The sequence below is a fragment of the Rattus rattus genome, chromosome 18 (assembly GCF_011064425.1).
Source record: "Rattus rattus isolate New Zealand chromosome 18, Rrattus_CSIRO_v1, whole genome shotgun sequence".
Taxonomy (NCBI): Eukaryota; Metazoa; Chordata; class Mammalia; order Rodentia; family Muridae; genus Rattus; species Rattus rattus.
Genome location: NC_046171.1, coordinates 40022638 through 40036719, shown reverse-complemented (window position 1 = coordinate 40036719; position 14082 = coordinate 40022638). Strand labels below are relative to the sequence as shown.

At 45.9% G+C, this 14082-nt stretch overlaps 1 protein-coding gene and 1 non-coding gene across 2 annotated transcripts; both read left to right on the top strand.

The window, feature by feature from the left end:
• The first annotated feature begins 627 nt into the window (after positions 1-627).
• On the top strand, positions 628-10345 carry Gtf3c6 (general transcription factor IIIC subunit 6). Its single transcript, XM_032888671.1, has 6 exons — positions 628-748; positions 1099-1179; positions 4407-4470; positions 4570-4614; positions 6988-7101; positions 9478-10345. The coding sequence occupies exons 1-6, from the start codon at positions 662-664 to the stop codon at positions 9768-9770; spliced, it is 684 nt and encodes a 227-aa protein (XP_032744562.1). The 5' UTR covers positions 628-661; the 3' UTR covers positions 9771-10345.
• A 915-nt stretch (positions 10346-11260) lies between these two features.
• On the top strand, positions 11261-11393 carry LOC116887785. The gene has a single exon (XR_004386282.1). It is a non-coding gene; the product is annotated as a small nucleolar RNA SNORA9 (small nucleolar RNA).
• Positions 11394-14082: the final 2689 nt, after the last annotated feature.

Below are 14082 nucleotides of genomic sequence, written 5' to 3'. Positions count from 1 at the left end.
AATAAAATCATCCTGAATAATTATTAATTGTAAACTAACTCAGATTTACGTCCATAATTAACATATCGTCGATGGCAGCCAATCATACGCCAGTGTCTTCAGTCGCTCAAACAAAACCACTTCCGGATCGGTTTTAAAGGGTGTGTGCGGTTTCTCAGGTTGCATTTTGTTGTGAGATGGTTGTTGGTTTGTTTCCTCTCTTTTCCGGATTGCACCCTTGCAGTCTTACCCGGGTAACATTCGGAAGCGTCGCTGCTGGGTTTGTGTGAACTATGTAGCCACCCTGGCCTAGAGTTTGCATTAATCTTCTTCCCTCCGCATCTTTAGTTGCTGGGATGATTCTCTAGTCTTATGTGCAGCAGACAATGTATGTGAGATTTTTAAGTAGGAGGTGGATGCAGTTGATTAGCTCATCCTCAGCTACTTACTGAGTTCAGAGCAGCCTGAGCTCTATGAGCCACGTTCCTCAAAGTGGGGCTAAATATCCTAAATTCCCAAAGCTCGGAGCGTGTTTTAGTCTCCACGAGGGAGCCCCTTACGGAAGCCTGGCGTCGCCATCTTGCTCCCTGGCGAGGCGTGTGTGCGTCATGCGCCGCAGTGGCCGGATACGGGACGCCGCTGCCCGTAGCTAAGATGGCGGCTGCAGGGGGCGTGGCCAGTGATGGAGTCTCTGAGCGCTATGGCGGCGGTAGTGGATCCCAGTTGGGAGGACGAAGATGAGGAGGAGGAAGAAGAGGAGATAGAGGAGGTTGTAAGCGCGGGCCAGAGGCCTGCAGGGTCGGCGTTCTTGGCTGAGCCACCCCCGGGTGGGGAAAGGAGTCCAGGATGCGGACAGCGGGAGGGAGGCCCGTAGATAGCTCGCTTGCTTTCAGAAGCCTGAGAAGCCTTGGAGGGCTAGCTCCAGTTCGGATTTACCCATTTAGAAAGAATTGATAGTCTGGGCGGTTCCGGAGGTAGTGGGTTTCCACCAGAAACTAGATCGAGTTTTCACAGAGGAATTTGGGGCATTTCTTGTTTAGTGTCCCTTATTAACCTTATTAATACAACCTTACTAACTTATACGTATACAACCTTATTAACTTTGCTTTCTTCCACCAGGAGCAGTTTGTTCTGGTGGAATTGTCAGGAATTATTGATACAGACTTTCTCTCCAAATGTGAAAATAAATGCAAGATTTTGGTGAGTCTTAGAATTCGGGGAGTGTTGTAGCTACAGAAAGCCATCCCGTCTTCAAAAAACCTGAAGAAGACACAACTTACAATATTAAGTTATTGCCTGGTGGTGGTGCATACCTTAATCCCAGCACTCTCAAGGCAGAGGCAGGAGGATCTCTTGAGTCTGAGGCCTGCTTGTTCTGCAGAGAGAGTCCCAGGACAGCCAGGGCTATTACACAGAGAAATCCTGTCTTGGAGGCTGGGGGGAAATGAAGTTAATTGCTATAAAAATTTTTGGGCAAAATCCTTGGCTCCAAATATTTAAACAAGGTAATTTCTGCCACTTACCCAACATTGCCAATCAGAGAATGGTGGACACAGCAAGTTCCAAGACAGACAGACCCATAGAGAGACCCTGTCTCAAAATGACAACAGAAAGTCTACTCAGGCATAGTGGGCACACTCTTAATCCCACTCAATGCATGGGAACCCCAAACAGGCATATCTCAGTGAGTTGAGGCCAGCCTGGGCTACATAGTAAATTCTAAACCAGCCAGGAAGCAGAAACCCTGTTGAAAAAACAAACAAAAAGAAAAACCCTGTAAACCACAAGGGGCCGACAAGAACTTTGATGTTATATAGAAAAGGGAATATGGAGGCAGAACAGGTGATCTTGGCCAGACCTGTAGTCCAGTTGATCACCATTTTGGTTCTGGTTCTGAAAGGGGTTCTAGAGAAATTAAAAAAAAAAAAAAAAAAAAAAAAAAACACCAAACAAACAACCTGTCACCCAAGGGGAGGGGCAGAATGGTTGCTGTGATATATGTAGTCTACCTTTACGTCCTGCCGTGGGTAATTGATCTGGGTTGGTGAGTGAGTGGTCTTTCAAAGCTTCTGTTGTTTGGCATTAATTCAGGTCTCTTGTCAGAAAGCTGTTTATTGATCAGTTTTGTTTTTCCTTGAATCCAAGATAACTTCTGGAGAAAACAGGACCCAGGACCCAGGAGGAAAAGTTAAAAATAGAGAAAATAGAGAGAGAGAGAGAGAGAGAGAGACAGAGAGAGAATATGAATGAGAATATGAATGAGAATATGGAGTTAGGACAGTATGTGTGTCTCTGACAGAATATTATGGGATATTGGGGATATATGTTGCTATGGAAAGTAAGATGCAGAGGAAACAGGGTAAAAGGAAGATTTACCAGCAGCTCTCAGAAAAGCTAAACTGGATAAGAGGGGAAGTTATTTACTCAGAAACTGATACAGGGCAGGAGGGAACCTTCTTGGTGGTGACAAGTACTTCTGAGGTGAGAAGCACAAACTTGCAGGCAGAAGCTTCAACAGAAGAAGTATTTAGGCTGAGGAGAGAGAGATTCGCGGTGCCTATGGCAAAGGAAAGGATCTATGGTCTTTCATCGGAAGTATCCAGGGATGATGCGGTATCTTGTATCATTGTGGGAGTACCCAGGGTTCAATACGTTCGTGTTTATCTATAAGCATGGAATTTTACAGAGATACTTTCCTGCAACGAGAGATGATTTAGCTATAAACTTTGTTTCGTTTTTGTCTTTTGAGACAGGGTTTCTCTGTAGCCCTGGCTATCCTAGAACTAGCTCTGTAGACCAGGCTAGCCTTGAACTCACAGAGATCTGCCTGCTTCTGCCTCCTGAACGCTGAGGTTAAAGGTGTGCGTCACTAAGCCGGTGATGGTTCAGCTTTAAAGAGTGCTTCCTCCTCTTTGAGAAGACCTCGATTCAGTTCCCAGTACCCACAACCACCTGTAACTCCAGTTTCCAGGGCTTCCAAAACCCTCTGGCCTTCACAGGCATCTATGCCTGTGGTACACATAACCTCGTACACACACACACACAAATGAAAGTAAACCTTCAGGGGTAAAATGAAAAATCAGATACTTTCATCCCAGCACTTAAGAGGCAGAGGCAGGCAGATCTCTGAGTTTGAGGCCAACCTGGTCCTCAGAGCAAGTTCCAGGACAGCCAGGGCTACAGAGAGAAACCCTGTGTCAAGACCCAACCAAAACAAAAAATAACAGAAATCAAAGAAAGAAGGAAAGAAAGAAGATATGAAGTGTGTAATAGTTGTGTACACAATAGGTATCACTCTGATACATGCATAAAATTACTTGATCCCTTTTCTTTTCCCTTTCCCAGTAGTCCTTGAACTCCTGACTCTCCTACATCTTGAATACTGGGATTACAGGTGTGTGCTACCACACCCAACATATTAAAAGCATTACTTTTTTTTTTTTTAAAGATTTATTTATTTATTTATGTGACTACACTATCGTTCTCTACAGATGTAGAAGAGGGCATCAGATCCCATTAGAGATGGTTTGAGCCGTGAGCCACCATGTGGTTGCTGGGAATTGAACTCAGGACCTCTGGAAGAGCAGTCAGTGCCCTTAACCACTGAGCCATCTCTCCAGCCCCCTACTTCTTTTTTTAAAATTACATTTATCTCGGTTAGTTGTGTGTGTGACTGCATATGTGTGATGGGGTCCCAGTGGAGATCAGATTACAGCTTGTAGGAGTTTTTTGCTTCTACCATGTGAGTTCTGGGGATTGACCTCAGGTCAGCAGGTTTGGTGTCAAGCTTCTCAGCCTGCTGAGTGATCTTGGTAACCCTTGAGTTTGTTGTTATTTTTTTTGAGACAGGGTTTCACTTGTAGTGTAGGCTGGCCCTGATCTTGCTATATAAATTAGACTGGTATCGAACTCACAGATGGCCTGCCTCTGCCTTCCAAATGCTGGGATTAAAGGCTTGGCCCATCACACATAGCCCACGGGCATTTTTTTATTAAGTTTTGTTTTTGTTTTTTGAGGCAGAGTTTCTCTGTGTAGCCCTGGCTGTCTAGAACTAGCTCTGTAGACCAGGCTGGCCTTGAACTCAGAGAGCTGCCTGCCTCTGCCTCCGGAGTACTGGGATTAAAGACACACCCTACCACTGCCCGGTTCCAAGGGCATTTTTTTTTTTAAGATTTATTTATTTTGTGTATTTATTTATTTTGTGTATTTATTTATTTATGTGTATGAGTACATGGTAGTTGTCTTCAGACACAGCAGAAGAGGGCATCAGATCCCATTAGAGATGGTTGTGAGCCACCATTTGGTTGCAGGGATTTGAACTCAGGACCTTTAGAAGAACAGTCAGTACTCTTAACCACTGAGCCATCTCTCTAGCTCTCAAGGGTGTTTTTTAAACAATGGTGGTTTTGCCTTTTAATGTGTTGTAGGGAATTGACACCGAGAGGCCCATCCTGCAAGTGGACAGCTACGTTTTTGCTGGGGAATATGAAGGTAGGACAGTACCCACCGGACACAAAAGCCTCTTTTTCACATGGTTCTCAGAGCTATACTTCCGCCGCCTTTCCTGACTCGCTTCACGTTTTCCTGCAGATACTCTTGGGACCTGTGTTATATTTGAAGAAGGCGTTGAACGGGGTAAGACTAGCTTTTTCTACAGATTATTCAGACATACGGTTTGTTTTCCTTTCTGTCTTTATTTTGTTTTCTCGTTGCTCAGTATCAGGTCAGGCTGTGGCTGAGGCTTTGACCTCACAGTCCTCACGCCTCCATAGTGCTGGGACTACAGCCGTGCACCACTGTGCCTAGCTTCGGATATACAGCGTGGAGTGAATATTGGGGGCTGAAGTGATGGCTCAGCAGTTAAGAACGTTTTTCCAGAGGACTGGAGTTCAGTTCCAGTACCCATGTTGGGTGACCCACAGTTGCCGTGACTCCGTCTCCAAGGGATCTGGCCTCAGAGGGTACATTCTCACAGACAGATAGGCTACATAGAAAGTTCTTTAAATTAAAAAGCTCAGGCTGGGCATGGTAGTACAGACCTTTAATCCCAGCATTTAAAAGGCTGGGGCTGGCGGTTTCGGGGCCAGCCTGGTCTACATAGTGGATTCCAGGCCAGCCAGCATTATGTCTCAAACACCTAATAGTAAAAATAAATAACACCTCACACTGCTGAGATGCTCAATGGGTAAGGCTGCTTGTTGCCAATCTCTGGGGCCCAGGTGATGGAAGGACTCTTATAAGTTGCCCTCTGACCTCCACATGTATGCTGTGGTACTCCTGTGCACATACAAACACAGAAATAAATGTATTTTTAAAGACAAAACAAAACTAGCGGTTAAGAGCACTAATCACTTTTCCAGAGGTCCTGAGTTCAATTCCCAGCAACCACATGGTGGCCCACAACCATCTGTGATTGGATCTGATGCCCTCTTCTGGCCTGCAGATATATGTGCAGCTGAGCACTCATAAATTAAAAAAAATAAAATTAAAAAGGAACAAGCAAGTTCCATGTACCCATTGTCTAACTATTTCAGATCCCTCCATCTTGTCATTGACCTGGAATATGTTTAATGCTAAGGTCTGGTGGCACAGGCTCAGGATCCCAGCGATGTGGGAGGATTGTGAGTTCCAGGCCTGACTGAGCTACCTACCCGCTGAGCCTCTGCCCAGCTTCATGGTAGAGTGCTTGCACAGTGTGTGGGAAATCCGTGTCCAATCTCCAGTACCTCAGTCCCCGTCCCAGGAGCGAAGCCCGGTGTGCTCAGTTCTAAGCTTACTGCCTTTCCTCTGTCTTCCGAAGTGACCACTGTTGGATTGATTTTCCTTCCTATACCTAACTTTATATTACATTTTTATATTATATTACATTTTTCAGACTTGAGGCTGGGGGTTAGCTTTGTGGTAGATTCTTGCCTAGAAATATGGATTCAGTCCCTACCACAGTTCACTAAGCAAGATACGTTTTGTTTGGAAGCAGCCTCAGCATGGGGTGGGCTAGCATTGACTGTGTATCCCAGGCTGGACATAACTGTGCAGTTCTACTCGAGTCTTAGCCTCCCACGTGCCAGCATAGGTACCGTTTCCATGATGATTTACACTGAAGCCCGGGGACCAATAACACTTTCTGATTCCCAGCGAGCGAATGGCAGGGTCAGGGCTTGGGTTTAGCCTGGCTTCAGGATTCACTTCTGTCTGTCCCTCCTGGTGATGCTGGGATTGAACCTAGCAAAGGAGCTCTGCATCTCCTCTCAGACTTGTGGTCCTCCTGTCTCAATCCTCCGACTGCTTCACTGTACAGCCCCGCCTACCTCAAATGTTGTTCACTGTACTGAATTCACTCTGAAAACGCCACTGTGCATTCTTTATGTGTGTCTTTGTGTGTACAGGCAGTGATGTCTCCAAACTTTTGATGTAGAACTAGATTGACGAACTGGGGAAAGAAGTAGATTTAACAAGACGCTGGGGTTTAGCTCCCTCTAGAACATTTGCTTAGCATGTGTGAGGCCCTCGCCACAACTGCCCAACGCAAAAGAGTGCATGTAAACAGAGGTGGAGGAGAGTGAAAGTGGAGTGTGTGTTGTCTTCGACTAGCTTTGCTTGATGTATAGTGGCAGCTCACACTTGGCCGAGCAGTGTGTGGAAGCCTTGGCCCAGAGTCGTATTCGCTAACCTGTCTGGGCTCACAGTCTTTTAATAGTTGTTGTTCTAGGCAGCAGTATTTAGCAGTCCCCCCAGGCTTATCTAGTTGAGAGCATCCCCACTCCTGAGCCCCAGTCCCCATGTTAGGAGCCCTGCCATGTTGCTTTAGTCTCTGTCATTACAGCTGTTTGTGTCTGAGTCCTATTGTGCCTTCAAATGTTGGTGTTATCTGTCCCTGCTGTGCATGTGGGACAGGAATGATCAGTTGCAGTGTGAGTTTCCTGTGCTGTTTCCATAAGACATAGTTGAGGCTAACTCCCTCACCATCTGATGGCATGAAACGGTATAATACGATCTTTTGTGTCCCAGTGGATCCAGAAGGGAATGATAAAACGGTGCTGAAGTACAAATGCCACACCATGAAGAAGCTCAGCATGACGAGGACTCTCCTGACAGAAAAGAAGGAAGGAGAAGAAAACATAGGTTCGTTCACTCCATTCTCTGAAGACTGGTGCTCTTGGGCTGAGGACGTAGCTAAGTGGTCAAGAGCACTTGCCTAGCATGTGTGAGGCCCTGGGATCAGGGCCCAGTACTAGAGGGATGTGGTAGCATATGCTGGAAATCCTAGTGCTTTGGGGAGTGGGGGAAGGCGGCTGAAGATCGTGAGTTCAAGGCCAGAGTCAGGTACTCGGTAAGGGGAAGGAAAGTGTGACCTCAAACACCCTGTCTCACACACACACACACACACACACACACACACACACACACACACACACACACACACACACACACACACAGGAGAACATAGGTCATCCTGTGTAGGTTTTGGCTATTGGGATATGTGTAGTGAATATGTGTAGTGATGTTGCTGTCAGGCTATTCCGTGCACTTCAGAGAGTTAGCTGTATTAATAAACTGTGGTTTATTAAAACTGAACAGCACATGGGCTGGGTGGCTCGTGCCTGTTTGCCAGCATTTGGGAGGCCAGGTTCCCTTCGTCTTCCTTTTGCTTCCATGCTACAGATTCCCATTGCCTCCTGATGCCCTCCCTCCTCCTCCTGATGTCCTCCCTCCTCCTCCTTCTGATGTCCTCCCTCCTCCTGATGTCCTCCCTCCTCCTCCTGCTGTCCTTCCTCTTCCTCCTTCTGATGTCCTCCCTCCTCCTCCTGATGTCCTCCCCCTCCTCCTCCTGATGTCCTCCTCCCTCCTCCTCCTGATGTCCTCCCCCCTCCTCCTGATGTCCTCTCTCCTCCTCCTGATGTCCTTCCCCCTCCTCCTGATGCCCTCCCTCCTCCTCCTGATGCTCTCCGCCCTCCTCCTCCTGATGTTCTCCCTCCTCCTCCTCCTGATGTCCTCCCTCCTCCTCCTGATGTCCTCCCTCCTCCTCCTCCTGATGTCCTCCCTCCTCCTCCTCCTGATGTCCTCCTCCTCCTCCTCCCTGATGTCCTCCTCCCTCCTCCTCCCTGATGTCCTCCCTCCTCCTCCTGATGTCCTCCTCCTCCTGATGTCCTCCTCCCTCCTTCTGATGTCCTCCTCCTCCTCCTGATGTCCTCCCTCCTCCTCCTTCTGATGTCCTCCTCCTCCTTCTGATGTCCTGCCTCCTCCTCATCCCTTTTTTTTTTCTTTTTTCTTTTTTTTTTTTTTTTTTTTCGGAGCTGGGGACCGAACCCAGGGCCTTGTGCTTTCTAGGCAAGCGCTCTACCACTGAGCTAAATCCCCAACCCCTCCTTATCCCCTTTCTATTTTCATGTCCTATATTCACATATTAAAGAAAGCATGTAAGATGTGTCTGTCTCATCGACTTGTTTTGTTTCACAGAGTGAGTTCTGGTTGTATCTGTTTCCCTACATGTGTCAACTTAATTCTTATTTATAGCTAAGTAAAACTACATTGTGTGTTGTACATGGACCACTTTTGGGTTTTGACAGGATCTCTTAGAGCCCATGCTGGGTGAATTTCTGATCTTCCTACCACCTCTACTTCCCTAGTGCTGGGCTTACAGGCACTCCCACTCCCAGTTTAGAGATACCCTTTCTAGCTGTTGGGGTAATGACTTGCTGTGGTCTGGGCCTGTAATCCTGGCACTGAGGAGGCAGAGGCAGGCAGATCTCTGAGCTTGAGGCCAGCCTAGTCTACAGAGCGAGTTCCAGGTCACCCAGGGCTACACAGAGAATCTATTTTGAAAAAAACAAAACAAAAAAAAACAAAAACAAACAAACAAACAAAAATATATACATTTATATATTAATATATATATTATATACATATTTATATATTAATATATATTATATACATATTTATATATTAATATATATATATATATATATATATTTGGTCCGAAGTGAAGATACTTTGTAATGAACTTGAGGCACGCAAAGTTGTCCCTGCCTACATTTGTTTATCTGTCTGTCGGCTAATCGTTAGGATGGCCCTGTGTCTTGGGTGTCGTGAACAGTGCAGCCTTGAGCATAGAGCTGCAAGTGTCTGTGCTCTACTGACTAGAGAGCCTTTCCACTGTGTGCCCAGGAATGGTACAGCTGGTTCCTACAGTGCTACTCTGTTTCAGAAGGCCTCTGCATACTGACTTCTGATTGGTGCTTCTGTTCAGAAGCTTCTGCATACTGACTTCTGATTGGTGTTTCTCTGTTCCGAAGGCATCTCCATACTGATTTCTGATTGGTGCTTCTGTTCAGATGGCATCTGCATACTAACTTCTGATTGGTTGTACAGATTTACATCCCCACCTGCGGTGTAGACTCTTAGTTTGTGCCATATTTGTTGTCAGTTAACGGAAAAATGTGACCTGAGCTTACCCCTTCTGTTTCTTTCTTTTTGTCCGTTTATCCCCCACCCCATCAGATGGTGTCGAATGGCTGCAGATGAAGGACAATGACTTCTCCTATAGACCCAACATGATTTGCAGCTTTGTCCACGAAAATGAAGATGAAGCTGCAGGGCCAGCCTCGGATAAGCCTGTGGAGGCGGAAGACCAGGAGAGTGAGATGAAAGGCGATGCAGAGCAGACGCACGAGCAGGAGCAGGCGCAGGAAGTGGGGGACCCTGGTCCTACAGGGGATACCCCTTCTGACATGGAAAGTTCTGTTTTCATGGGAACTCAAGATGGAAATGTCTCTCAAAACAGCCAGTCGTGAGGTCTAAAGAAGTGGTCCTTATGCAGTGACGGCTGAGCTGCGTATGACTCACCATTCTGTGTTGTTATGACAGTACACGTGTCCAGTTACAGCACGATTTAGTACGCTAGAGTCATGCAGGACCACACAGGAATTCAGTTTTTATAATAGCGTGGGGGGGGTGGGGTGTGAGCGCCATAGTTAAAAACACTGGCTGCTCTTCCAGAGGACCTGGATTTGATTTCCAGTGTATATGTAGCAGTTTGGAGCCATCTGTGGCTTCGATTCTAGGAGATCTGATGTCTGCTTCTGGCCTCTGTAGGCCTCAGGTTCACTCCTACCTTTCGTGGGTTCTGGGAATTAAACTCAGGTCATCAGGCTTGGGCAGCAAATGCTTGACCTGTCAGGCCCTCTCACAGTCCTCTCCACACACTCTTCCTAAAAATATATACTTACATGGAGCAAGTTGGTGGTGCACACCGTTGATCCCACCATGGGGAGGCAAGAAGCAGGCACATCTCTGAGTTCAAGACCAGCCAGTTTGCAAAATGAGTTTCAGGACAGCCAGGGCCATGCAGAGAAACCCTGTCTACAAACAAACATTTATGTGTATGTGTGGATGCATATGTGTGTTCACCATGATCTGGTCCTGAGGAGAAGAGGATTTTGGGTCTCTTAGAACTGGGGATAGAGATGACCACGAGCCCTGTGCTGCTGGGGTTGCAGTCCAGTCCTCTCCAAGAGCAGAGTCCTCCCACCTGCTTCTGGCCTCTGAGCTATCTTCCCAGCCTAGAGGCAGTTAAATTTCATGGTGTACTCTCATTTTTTATTTTTATAAAAATTGTTAACAATAAATCTTGCGAAATTACAGTTTTTTAAAAAAAAATGCGTGTATTTATTTAAATGTAGGAGTGCTGTGAAGAGGGCATCAGATCCCTGTGTAGATAGTCATGAGCCACCATGTGGTTGCTGGGATTTGAACTCAGGACCTCTGAAAGAGAAGCCAGTGCTCTTTTTTTTTTTTTCCCCCGGAGCTGGGGATCGAACCCAGGGCCTTGCGCTTGCTAGGCAAGTGCTCTACCACTGAGCTAAATCCCCAACCCCGTGAGAAGCCAGTGCTCTTAACCTCTGAGCCACCTGATGGGCCCTATAATGGCTTTTATGTAGTAGGAAGCTAATAAATAATATTAAAAGGAAATTGAGGCCTGAAAATCAGTTTAGACCGAAGGAGGGAGGGAAGGAGGGGAGAGGAGCAGTTCCCTGGTAGTTTTTGTAAGTCAGAATAGGAGTGGTAGAGACAGAGACACAGATAAAGCACTGCAGAGTTAGTAAAACAAAACAAAAACAAGGAACCCTGTTCGGTGACTCCTGTCCATTATCCCAGCATTTAGGAGACTGAAGCAGGGGGATTGCTGCAAGTTTGAGGCCAGGCTCTGGATTACAGCATGAAATCATGTCTTCCTAAAAAAAGGGGACAAAAACCTGTTATTTTTCCTAAGACTGAAAACGTATAGCAAGCCTCCAGCGTGCTTGGGTCTGCAGTGACCCTGTGCATTCCTACAGTGCTTGCCAGAACAATTTTGAAGTGGTTTGAGGCCTTGCCCTGCTCTCTCCAGAGCAAGGTTATAGAAATTTCAGACAATATTACAGAAAAAAAAAAATGTAGGTCCTGTTCCTTGTTCCTTTTTTTTTTATTTTTTTATTTTGCCCTTTATGGAAAAATCAGTTCTATCACTGGAGGAAACCTGTTCCTTCTAGTCTTTTTTTTTTTTTTAAATAAAATCTTGTTTAATTTTACTTTAATTGCATCCCTGATAATCTGATACATCTTATGAGGTTTTCTTTTTTCTTCCTGAATTTTTTTCATCTTTATTAACTTGGGTATTTCTTATTTACATTTCGATTGTTATTCCCTTTCCTGGTTTCCAGGCCAACATCCCCCTAACCTCTCCCCCGCTTCTAGTCTTTCTATTTTCAGCACTTCAATTTTTACAACAGATATATAGAGGGTGGTTTTGTTTAAATCACAGACAAATTCCCTAGAGGACACATATTCAATGTCATCCAACCCAGTTCAATTCTGAAGTTCGGATATTAATCAACATAGTGTCAGATCACAGGTTAAGGGCACAGTCCCATACCATCATCCCATGTCTAGTCCATGTGCTAATCTCAAGAAATTTCCCAAGTTTTCTACTACCTCTGAGCTTGGCTACAAACTGAATCTTTCCACAAGGCTTTTCTTTCTTCCTTCCTTCCCTTCCTTCCCTTCCCTCCCTTCGAGTGCTTAATGTACATCTGCAGGCCAGAAGAGGGCATTGGATCCCATTACAGATGGTTGTGAGCCACCATGCAGTTTCTGGGAATTGAACTCAGGACCTCTGGAAGAGCAGCCAGTGTTCTTAACAGCTGAGCCATCTCTCCAGCCTCCCCCCAAACCCCGCAAGGCTTTTCTCACTTTCAATGGCTTGCTAAAACAGCTCATAGAATTTGGGGAAAGGACCTGGGAAAGTTTGTTTACTGGATGGATTTATTGCTTATTTATTTTGAGATAGTGTCTTAAATAGTCTGGAATTTGTGTAGCTGAGGACGACCTCTGGCTGACCCTCTTTGGGAACAGCCAGATGGAGGGCCGCATAGAGCCGAGTGGGTGTTCCAGCTCCTTTCCAAGTCCTGTCCTTTGGAGCTTTTGTGGAGCAAGCACGGCTGGTAAAGTCAATGGCTACATCATACATTAAACTCCCAGGCTGGTTGGTGGAGGCACACACCTTTAATCCCAGCACTCTGGGGGCAGAGGCAGGGTATTCTCTGAGTTTGAGGCCACCCTGGTCTACAGAGCAAGTTCCAGAATGGCTGAAAGAGTCAGAGTTGGGGGGTCAATCTAAGGCCAGTGGGAAAATTCCACCGAAAACCTCCAAGCACAAAGACCCCCTCCCTTCCAGGGAGTAGTTAGCTCCTGGAGCAACTTCAAGCCAAACTGTCAATCAAAGCTACCTATGACTTCCAACCAACCTCTCCTTGACTTCCAACCTTCCCCCGTGGAAAGTCCAGAACAGTCCACTGAGTACAAGTCAGCTTAGAGGTCACTTTACCCCATCAATAATACCCTGCCTAGTTACCAGTTGTTTGAATTCTGACCCAGTTGTTTGCAAGGTCTATAACTCCCTGTCAGAGTCTGCTCAGGGGCATCTCCCCTTGGAGTGGGAGGACCCTGGCATGCTGGAAATTAAACTCCTCTTGCTATTGCATCATCACTGTCTCCATGAGTCTCATTCAAGAGTTCCCTGAAGAGGTTCAATTTGGACCTCACATGGCCAGGGCTATATAATGAGACCCTGTCTCAAAAAACAAAGAAAAATGAATCAAATTCCAGTCCCTTTACCAATCCGGACGGTGGTGAGTCAAAGTGAGGTTGGAGGCATCACTGCTTTCCTTTAATTCAGTGCAGGAGTTTGAGCCTAGGACCGTGTATATATAGTGTATAGATTTAAGTGCTGTACCACTGTGACAGCCCAGAAAACTCCAGCCCGGCCTTCTTCTGAAGCTATTTAGAAGCCACCCTCCTACTTGCCGTCATTCATTCCAATATGCAAAAAGATGGATTTCCTGGAATGGCAGGAAATGCCTTTAATCTTGGCAGGATATGCATTTAGTTCCAGTTCATAGGGAAAGGCAGCATCTCAAGTTCTATACCAGCATGGGCAACAGCTCTATGTCAGCGTTGGCTGCATTTTAAGACCCCTTCCCCCCCAAAAAAAGAACAACAACAAAACAAAACAAAACAAAACAAAACAAAACATAAAAAATACAAACCCAGAACACACAAATGCTCCAACCTTGAAATGGCGAATTAGGTCAGGTGTGGTGGCAAATACCTTTAATTTTGTCACTCAAGTGGCAGAAACAGAAAGAACACAAGGTGTATTTTATAAAACTATATGCAAATTATGACTGAGCTTTGAGAGGAAGTCACAATCAGCAGTATTCTCCGTGTATTTTCTTTTTTTCTTCTTTTTTTTTTTTCTTTTTTTTTTCGGAGCTGAGGACCGAACCCAGGGCCTTGCGCTTTCCAGGCAAGCGCTCTACCACTGAGCTAAATCCCCAACCCCAACCGTGTATCTTTTAAGTAGAAGGCAAGTGGTTAACGTGCCTCAACTGATCTCGCAGTTAATGGTGTCCTTTTCCTATCAGTCGTTTTGGTAACTGAGTACCATGCCTCCAACCTTTCTAGCATTCTAGTTATTTCCCTGAAGAGGAACACTTGGCTCCCAAATCCTCGACTCCACACTAAGTCACTTGAAGTAGTTACTTTCCGCGGAACAACCAATCAGCG